Source organism: Myxocyprinus asiaticus, chromosome 24, assembly GCF_019703515.2.
Source record: "Myxocyprinus asiaticus isolate MX2 ecotype Aquarium Trade chromosome 24, UBuf_Myxa_2, whole genome shotgun sequence".
NCBI lineage: Eukaryota > Metazoa > Chordata > Actinopteri > Cypriniformes > Catostomidae > Myxocyprinus > Myxocyprinus asiaticus.
Window position 1 is genome coordinate 23,403,222 of NC_059367.1, and position 13,297 is coordinate 23,416,518.

Consider the following 13,297-nt stretch of genomic DNA (forward strand, 5'->3'; position numbering starts at 1 on the left):
AGTTCTATTGTAGTGTGGGGAAAAGACCAGTAAATACAGAAGGGACAACGACAGCAGACCAACCCTGAGTACTACCAAATTTTGACTTCCAATCCTATGGAGAAGATGAAAAGGAACTCCACTATCTACAACCAAGGATCAAAAATGTATCTCTCACAAGGAACATTATTTTTTACTTTGTAAAGATCCTCCTCATATCCCATCCTTTTACATGTTGTCCAAGATTCACAAAAATCAAGTGATGTCACCGGACCTATAATTTGTGGCAATGACTGTTTGACTGAACTGGCATCTCAGTATGTTGACTTGTTTATTCAACCTTTTGCATTCCCATACTTTATTCAGGACAGTACTTATGTGCTGAATAAAATTAATGAAATTAAGAATAGTATTATCTTTCTTAGTCACAATGGATGTAGAAACGTTGTATAATAATATTGACCATGCAGAGGGACTTCAAGGCATTAGACACTTCTCGAGCTTTAGACCTCCTGAAAGTATGCCACCAACTGTTTATTCTGGAATTAATTGACTGGTCCATCTTTACACCCCACGACACTACAGCGACACATATTAAAGCCCAGTTTGTTGTATATTTCTGTGGTTCCTCCAGACTATTAGTGTGCAAACAGCTGCGCTGTGTGGCAGGTGCTATTTACACCTGGGTGCAAATAGTCACTCTGTATTAAAATTGGTTAATGTATCTATATACCAGTACAGATGAATTAGTTGAAAAACAAATATTGGAAACAAAAATCCACATCTAGGCACTCTTGTGGGGTTTTAAGTTAAAAAGCCTTTATTGTGAGTGCTACATATTATAAAAGCACCAACACGTATCAGCCCAAACAGGCCTTCATCAGTGTTCGACCGATATTGGATTTTCCAATACCAATAAAGGTGATTAAAGAAGACAGATAAACAATGAATTGGCAGATAGATTTTTAAATCAATATATTAATGTTTAAAAAAATGTTCTTAGTCTTTCCTTACTCCGACAGTGCGGCCCAGACATAGATGCTACAAGAGTCCAAATTGAATGAAATACCAAATGCAGTTTATTGTGCAACCAAAATATAAACGCTGGACTTTTAACTATAAACAGACACGAAAAACAAGGGAGACTTTTATTTTTAAATGTCCGTGCTGCCAGCTGTTCACAAAAACAGATAAGGGAAACAAAATATGCACACTTACAATCATCTACAATGTATTACAATATAAACATTATAAAGTAAACATTGTCATATAATAAATATGAGCAGTAATTCATCAACAGTAGATAATCGCTGGAAACACTCACAAGCCCCTCACGTTCTTGTAGAATGTGCAACAGTACCGCATCTTCACTTTGAAGCAGGCAGACTATATTTATTTAATCACATTAGCCCATATTGTGATTCCTGTGTTTCCCTCACCAAATTTAAGACCTCTTAAAATGCTTAAGACTTTTTTTTATACCAGTTAAGATATTAAAGACTTTTTATGGCCCTGCATGAACTCTGTATACATTTTTAAAACCTCTGAAGCACACCTAGTTCTTTATTATTTTCTATATGTTAAAATCCTTTAAAAGATAATAAAATCTTGAAATAAGTATTGTGTTGAATCCAGTTTCACTGTGTAGTGAGAAGGCTCTGGCCACAGTTTAAGTGATTTGTGGTAAATGGTGTAGATTTATTTTTTATAACAGGGAGTCATCTGTGCAGCCTCCTTCCAGGCTATAACGGAACTCCTGCAAGTTTGATATTCCATAAAAATGGACAAATGCAGCACCCACAACCAACACATGGAATATCTGATGAGACTGGAACTGAGAATGAAAAACAAAGAGGGACTATGACTGCAGTTGCATCTTAATTGGTACTTATCTTACACTTTTTTACATGCAACATTCTCTTTATTAATCATGTAATTAATAGTCTTACCCAGATGTCACATTGTCCAGGGAAATAGCGTTCCGGTATCCGTGCTGCATAAAGTGCTGCTCCACTGACATACATGGCACCCATTAGATAGAACCAGCCCATCTGACCGACTGTTGTTGCCTTCACAAAACCCTCTGCGATGGTAAAGTGCATTGTAGGAATGAGCCCACTCAGCCCGAGGCCCAGGAATACACCTGAACACAAAGAAAAATACATTGAAATCAGCTCTATTCAACAATCATATAGGAGGAAAGTTTCAAGCGCTGATATTAACCAGTGATTATGTGTGTTACCTGCACGTGTGGACCGGTGGCGAGGTGTGGCAAAGCGGTCCCACTGAGCCACAATGATAGCAGCAGTACCCAGCACACAAACAACTGAGAGATAGATGAGCCGTGGCTGAGGAGAGCAGTAGAATGAGTAGTACAACCATGGAACAAATGAACCCATGATCAACAATGCAATACCAGAGTAATCCAACCTAGGGACAAAAATATAAACACAAAGATACATGATCCATTTCCTGAAACTTCTGCTTAATGAAAATTGAAAAAATGAAAATTCTCTTATCATTTACTCACTCTCATGCCATCCCAGATGTGTATGACTTTCTTTCTTTTGCTGAACACAAAGATTTTTAGAAATGTATTTCAGCTCTGTAGGTTCATACAATGCAAGTGAATGGTGACCAAAATTTTGAAGCTCCAAAAAGCACATAAAGGCAGCACTGAAGTAATCCATTTGACTCTAGTGGTTTAATCCATGTCTTCTGAAGAAATCTAATCGATTTTGGGTGACAACAGACCAAAATGTAACTTCTTTTTCACTGTACATCTTGCCATTACAGACTTTAGGCACGATCAAGATTTCAAGCTTGATTACACTTTCTAGTGTTTCACGCATGGACAGAGTGCATGATGGCGCTGTAGGAAGTGTAAATGAGCTTGAAATCATGATCACCAAGGAGACTGCAGATGTCATGATTTATAGTGAAAAATCAGTTACATTTTGGTGTGTTCTCACCCAGAACCGATTAGATTGCTTCAGAAGACATTGATGGATTACCTTTATGCTGCCTTTATGTACTTTTTGAAGCTTCAAAGTTTTGATCACCATTCACTTGCATTGTATGGATTTACAGAGCTGAAATATTTTTCGAAAAAACTTTGTGTTCCGCAGAAGAATAAAATTCATACACATCTAGGATGGCATGAGGGTGAGTAAAAGATGAGAGAATTTTCATTTTTGTGTGAACTATTCCTTTAAATTTAAGAAAGTGTTCTCACTACTTTTGACCAAAGAAATTCCATGACTTTTCCAGTAATGATTACTGAATAAGGATATTTTAAAAAATAATGTCATAGAGATTAGAGCAGTTTCTTTACAGAGCAATCTCTAGCCAATTAAGTTATGCATTTCTAAGCATAACTAGAAAAAAAAAAAAAAAGTTAATTATTGAAATTTTCTTCAAAATTCCATATTTTCAGTAAAACCCCTAATAAGAATACACCTACACAAACAGCAAATGTAGATTCATTCGTCCTTGAAAAACTGGTGTCACTTACTTGGAGAAAGTTCTAGAGACTTTTTCAGAGTGGCAGTAGACGGTATGAAAAAGCCATGAGAAACACAGACAGAGCACTGCACCAAGAAAGAACATCCCAAACACCACCTTCTCCTGCACAGGAGCCATGAACGAGATGTTTGGCCGCAGCATTGTCAGTGTGCCCAAACACAGGAACAGAATGAGGCCTGCAAGGAGACATTTTTTGCAATCGATTTATTTGTCTTGCCTTGCCTTGCCAGAAATATAATTACAGGTTTCTGGTATAACTAGCACAAACAACCAAAGTGGAGTGTGTCCTAAGGCAACAATTCACACAGATCAGATTATCACATGACAGAAATTATACAGTTTATCTGATAATATCTCTGACCTCATTTTTTGTGGGGAAGATCAAAATTTCACAGACTCAGTCACAGACTGAGTTTATAAAGTATATACAATACCTCAGCAGGAAACTAAAACCCTGAGAATCAGGAGAAGTTGATTACTGTGTATGTTCATCAAACTGTTGTGGAGTTTTTGCTAGTGGTTGTTTTACACTATACTAAAAGTTCTTCTTTGTGATTAACATTTTTTTTATTGATTCATCTATTAAATAAAGAACATCAAAACATATACATACAGAATCAATATTTAACCCTCACTATCCTTTATCCTTTAGAATTTGAATTTCCGTCCCCCAGACTCTTAATTAGCAAGGAGTAATACACTGATGCCTCATGACCTTTTCCAAAAGCAGTAATCACCACTTCCAGAGTAGAGTATCTGCCGTAAACTACTCCCAAAAACAGTAAAGAGCAAGTGGCGCAGCTGTAAATACTTATAGAACTGAGATCTGGGAATCCCAAAAAGTTGAACCAAATTTTGAAAGGATCTCAACACTCTCATATAGGTCACCGAGTGTAGTAACCCCCCTCCCAATTCACTCTGACCAGCAAGAAGGGGACTTGTTGATACCTAATTTTGGGTTCAGCCATATGCTCGAGGCAACATTTAAAAAAATGTCCGAATTAAACAGTCTGGACACTTTTGTCCATACCGAGTGCAAATGCGAGATAACGGGGTGTAACATAACTTCTCCGATTAGTTTGATAGAAAGGCTTTGCAATGGCGAAATAGGGCAAGAACTTCCTGTTCAATACAAAACCAGGGAGGGGCTCTCTCAGGTGGAAGCCTGAGACCGAATGCATAATAATAAAACAAAATCTTGGGTAGGCCTAGCCCACCTTTGTCAATCGGCCTATGTAATTTATTGAAATGTAATCTGGGACGCTTACCATTCCAATTGAAGGACTTTGCTATGCTATCAAATTGCATGAAATAAGAGAGGGGGACATCTATAGGGAGAGACCGTAGCAAGTAATTGAATTTTGGAATACAATTAATTTTAATAACATTAACTTTCCCAATCATAGATAAATGTAATGAAGCCCACCTGTTCACATCGCTCGGAAACCGTTTTATTAAGGGGTCAAAATTTTGCTGGGAATAAAATGCCCAAATGCTTAATGCCCTGTTTGGGCCACTGGAAAGTGCCCAGCTGAAAAGCTGTTACTGGGCAGTACATTGTCAGAGCCAAAGCTTCGGATTTAGACCAATTGACTTTATATCCTGAAAATTAGAAAAGGAATTAATAATTCTGTAGAGGCAAGGCATAGATCTAGTGGGGTCAGAGACGAATAATAAAATATCATCTGCGTAAAGCAAAAGTTTATGCACCAAACCTCCCGCCACCACCCCTGGAAAATCATCCTCCTTTCTTATCATGGCTGCTAATGGTTCCAGGGCAAGACAGAACAATAATGGGGAAAGAGGGCAACCCTGCCAAGTGCCCCTATCCAGAGTAAAATAATCTGAAATTAATCCATTTGTTTGTACCGCTGCTACAGGGTGTTTATAAAGTAACTTAATCCAACCAATAAATGTACTCTCGAACCCATACATTTCCAAAATCTTAAAAAGCTAATCCCATTCTACCATATCAAACGCCTTTTCGGCGTCAAGTGAGATGACAGCGACCGGAGACTGATCATTCGCTACTGACCACATGATATTGATGAAACGCCTAATGTTATCAGAAGAGCTACGGCCCCGAATAAACCCCACCTGATCTTGGATACCCCCTTCTAATTAATATGTTTGGCTATTCTAGAAATTCCAGTGAAGACAGATCTTAATGTTACGGCAGCATACAATGTAATTCTAGAGAATATTGTGTTTAATTTGTTGCAACATGTTTGTGGAGTAATCAATGGGAGTAACTCCCTGCATCCATGTTCCAACATCTAATGGCAAGGCTTACCGGAAGTGTAGACGCTGTTATAGCTGCAAAAAGAGGGATTAATGGCTATAATTTGAAATAAAATGGTCAACAAGCACAAATGGGAGTGGTGTTTGGGTATCCACTTATTAGGATATCTACTTATTTACATTATGTTTTAACACAATGAAAATATTTATGTTGATGCAGTGTTTAGTACAAAAGTGCAGCACCAGTCATAAGTACAGACCCAGAAGGTGTGTCCAGATGTTTCCAGTCTCTGTGTGTACCCTGAAGATGCTTTTAAAACAGGCACGGAAGGACGGCATGGGTGGGCGGTGTCCATGAAGCAGGTAATCATTGTCCTTTAGCCAATCGGGGAGGAGATGGTATGGGATAACTCGCCAACGTCCTTCCCATACCTGGAAACCGAGAAAACAGAATAATGTGCTTCAATTAAAGGGATAGTTCACCCAAAAATGAAGATTCTCTCATCATTTACTCTCCCTCATGCCATCCCAGATGTGTATGACTTACACTCTTATACAGAACACAAACGAAGACTTTTAGAACAATATTTCAGCTCTCTACTCTAGGTCCATACAATGCAAGTGACTGATGACCAAAACTTTGAAGCTCTAAAATACACATAGACCCTGTTTCCACCTGGTATTACGATGCATCTCAGGTGATCCGATTACATGTCTCACCTGACCACATGTCGCTGTTTACACCTGGGACCGGTTGCATAAACATAGCCATTAACTTAAGACTGGATCTAACAATAAGTTTGACTAGCTAAAGATGCCATAGATAGCCTGCTGCATAAAACAAGCTCACAGTTGTCTTTAGTATGACAGTCTTATTTGCATTGCATTGTGGGAAAAGTAAGACACTGAACAGCTTTAAAAGAAAATGGCCTACAGTGGACACTCAATACAGTTTTCATTTGCTGAAAATATTTGCTTATTAGAAGACTACAGTGCTTAAAATTTATTCTAATGAACAAATTTAGTGATTTTAACCCCAATAATAAAAAACACATGACGTTTTGTTATCATCGTTGAAGTCATAGTCTTCTACAAAGTCTTAACTCAAGCCTCTTTTTGCTCTCAGCTGAAGCCCCCACTGGCTCAGCTGACAGTTATTTTCCACGGCAACATAGAATGTTAACAAAAGTTAGCCTAGGTGTCTGCTGTCTTACATTTTGGTCTTAAATTAGACCGATCTGAGTTTTTATGCAACTGACTGAAAAAATGAAGACCAACATTTTGGATGACTAAATAGTAAGACTAGTCTAAAACAGTTTTATACAACTGGCCCCTGGTCACTTAAATGTGTCTCCTGTGACCACTTGTGTTCAGATTTGGAGGGGAGGATCTCTGTTTCATAACAACATACATCAATCACTATGCCAGTGTGTTACTTCATGATATCCACCTTTTTCCTAAACGTGGAAGTGTTCCATGATTCGCCTGTTTTCAATTTCAGGTCTCCAGTGTTTTCACCCACATCGGCGTATTTTCTAAGCGGGTAAAGTATTACATTTGTAGAAATGGTCAAAAACATGTGGCTATATAGTGGCAATACCACTTTTTTTATTTATTTTTACAGTACCTTACCTGTGTATGTAGATGACATGAAGCGATGGTCCGAGGTTAGTTACTTTGATATCATTACTTACTTTGAGTTGTTATGACAGCCAACAACTGCACAAGTTGAGTGAAAAATTCATTTTTACTCCAAATAACATTTCAACCACAAATGGTTGTTGTTCTCCATCTGGATTGCTCATTTTAGTTAGTTTTACAGTGCGCCTTGACCAGAAACAGAAAACAGGCAATTAGAATCATCATGGCACCGCCCAGTGGTCAACTGGGCCAATTGTGGATTAAAGCGCAACAATGTCAGAAAAGACAAAGAAAGCGTGGAAAGATCCATGAAGCTCCTGTGACTGTGTATGTATCTGCTTTTTTTAATTTTCTGATCAGACGGTTATTTCCTTTTAAAGTTTAAACTCTCGTTTTTGCGCAGCGGTTGATTGACAGGTGAGAGGTGGTGCTTCACTGCTGGCGGGATGCATACAGGACGGATTAGCATTTACACCTCAGATGTGATGTGGTCCCATGCGTTTGTGACCACATTCGTATGTGGCTTTTGTGATCCGATCACAAAACGTTTTAGACCCCGTTTAGACCTGTATTTAGGGCTGACCACACGTGATCAGTTCACCCGAAACACATCTTAATACCAGGTGGAAACGGGGTCATGAAGGCAGCCATATGACTCCAGTGTCTTCTGAAGCAGTCCAATCAGTCGATTACACTTTCTAGTGTTTGATGCATTTGAAGAGCACTAGATGATGCTCGGAAGCGTAACTGAGCTTGAAATCATGATCGTTAAGGAGACTGCTGATGTCAAGATTTATATTGAAAAAGGAGTCATATTTTGGTCTGTTCTCACTAAAAACCATTTAGATTGCTTTAGAAGACATGGATTAAACCACTTGAGTCTTATGGATTACTTTTATGCTGCCTTTGTGTTTTTTGGAGCTTCAAAGTTTTGGTCACCATTCACTTGCATTGCATGGATTTACAGAGCTGAGATATTCTTCTAAAAATCTTCATTTGTGTTCTGCAGAAGAAAGAACGTCATTTTGGGATGACATGAGGGTGAGTAAATGATGAGAGAATTTTCATTTTTGGTCGAACTATCCCTTTTAATATCCTCAGTGCAAAAGTAATGCTTTTGATTCAATTTGAGGGCACCATAATTAATTATTTGTAACTTAAATTTGTACATTTGGGACTTTTGAAACAGGTGAGGATGGATGTGTCACCTTGTGTACAAACTCCTCCATCTTCTCCATGGCATGGTGCGCCTGCATGGGCAATGTGACTACCCGCAAACCTTCCCCTTCATCTTCATCCTCATCAGGACACGCGGACACACCCTGTGAAAACAAATCATGCTTTTAGTCTAAATTCCCTGTAATGTATGAGGTAAAGAGACCATCTGTCTCTATGCGTCAGACAAATTTGTCCTCGTCACTCACTTTTGATTCCTCTGATTTTTCCGAAGTCTTCAGCAGTGGCCCAAGCTCAGTGAGCTCCACGTCCTCCATGTTCCTCTCATCATCAGAGGAGCGCCACTCGGTCTCACTGTTGGAGCCGCTGTCACCATGGTGACACGTTGTCATGGGGAGATGAGCCTTAAACTCTTCAGAGTTCCCACCTTGTCACACAGTTAACACTTTAAGCCTGGTGATACACAAACATGCCGATTAAGAATTAATTTAAGTCTTGATTTTCATAAATCACAGGAAATGCCATTTATCTTTCGGTATTCTGTACCTATCACTGTAGTTTTGTAATTCTAAGCTATAGAGGCTTTTACAGTCTTTTCTAAAAATATGTATACTTTTGACATGCAGGTAAAATTAGTAATAAGTTTTAGAACATTTCCCTGGGGTTTTACCTGAATCTGACAGTCAGATGGTAAAACAATATATATATATATATATATATATATATATATAATATATATATATATATATATATATATATATATATATTAGTAATTATATATAATATTTATATATAAAGTTTTAGGAACACAAGTTGAAATAAGAGCTGTTTTCTTCACACACAACATGTCAGGCTGTCATTTTTTAAAAATGTTTTATTGAACTTTATTGACCAGTTAGAAAGGTACATTACAAACATAAATGCCCTGGTACAATAATATACATTTCTTTTCCAGACAACAGACAAGCACAAAAACAAAAAACAGTCACATGAGAAACATGTAAAGGATGAGAAACTGAAGAACATAAAATAAATACATAAATAATAGATAAATACAAGGGGGGGGGGGGGGGGGTAATTTACATTAATAAAATAAGTGTTCTGTCCTTTCAATTTGTTCATTATTTATTTTTTAATAAATGTATTTTATTTATTAATTAGAAATTGTTATGATCTAGACCAAATCTGCGTCTTAAAAATTCTCCAGAAGGATATATTCCGTTGAGTTTTAAAGTGGACTTCCTTTGCTTTTGGTGCAATTGGGAATTTAAAATATTTTGTTCTCAATTTCTTAACCTCATCATTAGAAAAATATTGTGAAATGTTTTTGTTTTTTTTAAGAAAATGGATATAATTCATTGACAAAAGCTTTCCGGATTGTGATGTTTGGCAATTTCAGGTTAGTGAGAGCTAGTCCATTCACCAAGAGATTAGGAAGATGAGGATTTACATTACTTTGACATAAACTATAAGACATTTGAATTATAGATTGTGGGATTGCTTTGATAACAATATCATACTGTTTTCGGTAAAAAATCTCAAAAGGCATAATGATTCCTGTATTTTCCAAAAGGTGCATCACAGACCATATTCCTTTCTCAAATCAATTGTTGTAGAACAAAGACTTGTTCTTAAATACCACATTCCACAACATGATGTTATGAGGTCTAAAATTATGCTTGTAAATCATCTTCCAATATAGTAATACCTGTTGACGGAACTCTGATAACTTGACGGGGAGATGCCCCCTAGTTTCATAAAACTTTTGCTAGGGATATGGAACCAAAGGCTGTTTTCATTTTTCACAAAGGATCTTAGCCAATTTGTTTTGATAGTACCATCAATACACTCAGTATCAATGGCTTTCAGACCTCCATCAAGCTCTTTCACCATAATTCCTTTCCTAAAGTAGTGTGTTTTTCTTTTCCAAATATAATTCAAGTTTGCCTGGTTTATAGCTTTTATTGCATTTTTGGGGAGTGACATTGAGTAAGCTGGGTAGATAAATCTGGAAATACATTCCATTTTTGTACGAAAAATACGGCCAATAATAGAGATATCTCTTTGAGACCACAAATTAAAATAAGATTTACATTTATCTAAATTATTCCAAATGTTGAGATTATTTAGTGCATTTTTTATCCTTTGTAATGTGTATGCCTAGGTATTTAATGGTTGACTTAACAAGGATATTATGAACCGCCAACAGAGGGGAGTTATGAATTGGAAGTAATTCAATTTTTTTAAGGTTTAATTTTAAGCCAGATGCCATAGAAAATAAATCTATTGTTTTGAGGATTTTTGGAACTTGGTTACTATTTTTCATAAATATGGTTGTGTCGTCTGCCAGTTGGCTTATTGCCAGCTGTTTATTTTTCAAAGTCTGAGTTTTTTATGAGAATAGAGAGCATTTCCGCAGCAGTTATAAATAGTAAAGGAGAGATAGGACACCATTGTTTAATTCCTTTATCAATTGAAAGTCTTGGAGACGTACCATGTGGTAATAAGTCTGTGCTATTAGTGCCCTTGTACAGTTTCAGTAATTGTGTCAAAGGTTTAAATTCTGCTAGCTTAGCATGCTTACATGCTAACCAAGCAATCATTTTAACACCGTATTTTTTTCTACAGCCTCACGTTTAGCAACATGCTAAATTATCTTACAAGTGTTTCCTAGTTGTGTGTTACACATTATGCTTTGTGTCATATCGCTGATTTAGAACTGAATCAGGTTGGCCAAACCGGAAATCACTAGCCAGCATGCTAATGCAGTTCCCCACGATCGATTCTATTATTTACCGCTTTCGTCATTATAGATATATATATGTATATTTATTATAATATCACAGATCAGTGTTTATACTTTACCTTGCTGGACAGGCTGTCAATAGATTGGTTTGGGTTTTAAAGACGCAGGTCGCCGTTTAGTTGCGTTGAGTCTGAAGAAACCTGTAGAACCAGCCGAATCGGTTCAGTAGCAAATTATAAACCAAATACCTCATTTAAGGTAGATCAGTGTTGGTCAGTATATGTCTGTCTATCTGTCAGAGTGAAGGACACGTGGTGTCGGAACTGGACTGGCACTTGACTGAGTGGACATGCGGTTTATCACAGATATGCTTTATTATGAGGAAAGTGTGATCAGAATATAGTATGCTGGCGGAAACATTCAAATACCGCAATATGTATATAAGTCAGACCAGTCTGTTACTGTGGACCTTAAACAACTCATAAGGCAGAGCCAGGACATTTGCTTTCATCCATAGGATGTGGGACTGGAATGGATATTTTTATGTTTTTGCCCATGTAGTTTCGAAAACCATTTATACACACTATGCCATCATCATAAATGTACCAGAAGAGCCAGGAATGGGATCTTCCTGAAACTACTGACAACTGTTTAAGAGTGATGCATGAATATGCAGTCATCACCAGCATAACTGAATTTGAAATCTTTCTGACTCAACTATCAATGTCAGACAGCTGCAGGGTGAATAGGGACCAGTGATGTCTTCTCAGCCTGGGGGAAAGAAAGTGATCCAAATGAAAATATCTTAAAGATGTTTGTTTTGACATCAGATAGGTGAGAAGGTGTACAAGACTAAGCACTGTTTTTGGCTTACAAGGGGAAGAAAATATGTACTTTTTAAAAATAAACGCATTTCATTTTTAAGCTTACAATTTTTGCAGGGGCGTAGCAGTCATTTTAAAAGTTGGGGGGACACAGCTGTCAGTGGGTGGCTCGCACAGACCCAACACTTACAGCGCAGTATTAATATATTACAGTATATATTAATATATAAGTATGATATACTGTAAGTATTATATTAATATATATTATTTTTAATATCTGTAGTATTTTAAAGATTCAAGTATCACAAAATAATTGCACAATTTTGCACAATTAGCTGCAAAAATAAAGGGCATCTTGTGGAGCACTTGCTTCTCTTTCACACATGAAATAAAAGACTGAGCACAAGCTGGTCCTGAATAAATAATTTAATCAGTTACAATAATAACAATTGTGCATGTGCACAATTTAATTTTTTACTCTGTGCTTGTGCATTGTGGGATATAAATGTATCCAAGTGGCTCAAGTGTTTTGACTATGTTCACCAAAATTCATCATATCACGTTCAGATCCATTTAATGATTTAGTGACCATTTCTGGTGATGCCAGAAGGTGATGACAAATGAGTGTCTTGTGTGAAATTAGTTAGTCACTGAATCAACGGTCAAAAGAAAATTTTAATCCTTTAACATTTGTATGTCTACAGACCTACAAAGAAAATTTAGTTGAGGTTTTAAGCATTATAATAACAAAGCAAATCTATCATTTCCCTACAGTTTGTGAACTGCTGAGAATGACTTTTATCAAAAGACAACAATAATAGTCTTGTAAAAATTATGAGTTTCAATAACGTCTGTACATTTTCATGTATAAAAAAAGCGTCAACATATATATAATGTAATGCTGCCAATCAAGAACAATATGCCAAAAAATAACTCATTTGTGTGTTCCTCATCTCTAGATTTTTCATTTAGATCAACATCGATGCCAATGAAAAACATGGATAAATGCATTGTTGAAAGCAAATTTGTAGAAATTAACGGAGCCGCGTTGATTAGACTGTCTGACTGACGGTCTATTACGTAAGGGTTGTTTCGGCTCATGAAACTCACCTGTGATTGGTTGGATGGTTGCTTAATCAGCCCAAAGGAACAAAACGGAAAGAAT

At 37.0% G+C, this 13,297-nt stretch overlaps 1 protein-coding gene across 2 annotated transcripts; it reads right to left on the reverse strand.

The window, feature by feature from the left end:
• Positions 1–1,035: 1,035 nt before the first annotated feature.
• On the reverse strand, positions 1,036–11,698 carry adipor1b (adiponectin receptor 1b). Of its 2 annotated transcripts, XM_051653708.1 has the most exons (8): positions 11,428–11,698; positions 8,811–9,015; positions 8,595–8,708; positions 6,006–6,177; positions 3,494–3,680; positions 2,222–2,409; positions 1,929–2,122; positions 1,036–1,813 (listed from the first exon to the last, which is right to left on the reverse strand). In XM_051653708.1, exons 2-8 carry the CDS (start codon positions 8,952–8,954, stop codon positions 1,685–1,687), a joined length of 1,128 nt encoding a protein of 375 aa, XP_051509668.1. In that variant the 5' UTR covers positions 8,955–9,015; positions 11,428–11,698; the 3' UTR covers positions 1,036–1,684. The 2 variants fall into 2 exon arrangements, with proteins under 2 accessions (XP_051509668.1, XP_051509669.1); XM_051653709.1 differs by lacking the exons at positions 8,595–8,708; positions 8,811–9,015; positions 11,428–11,698 and adding an exon at positions 7,196–8,539.
• Between the last annotated feature and the right edge of the window lie 1,599 nt (positions 11,699–13,297).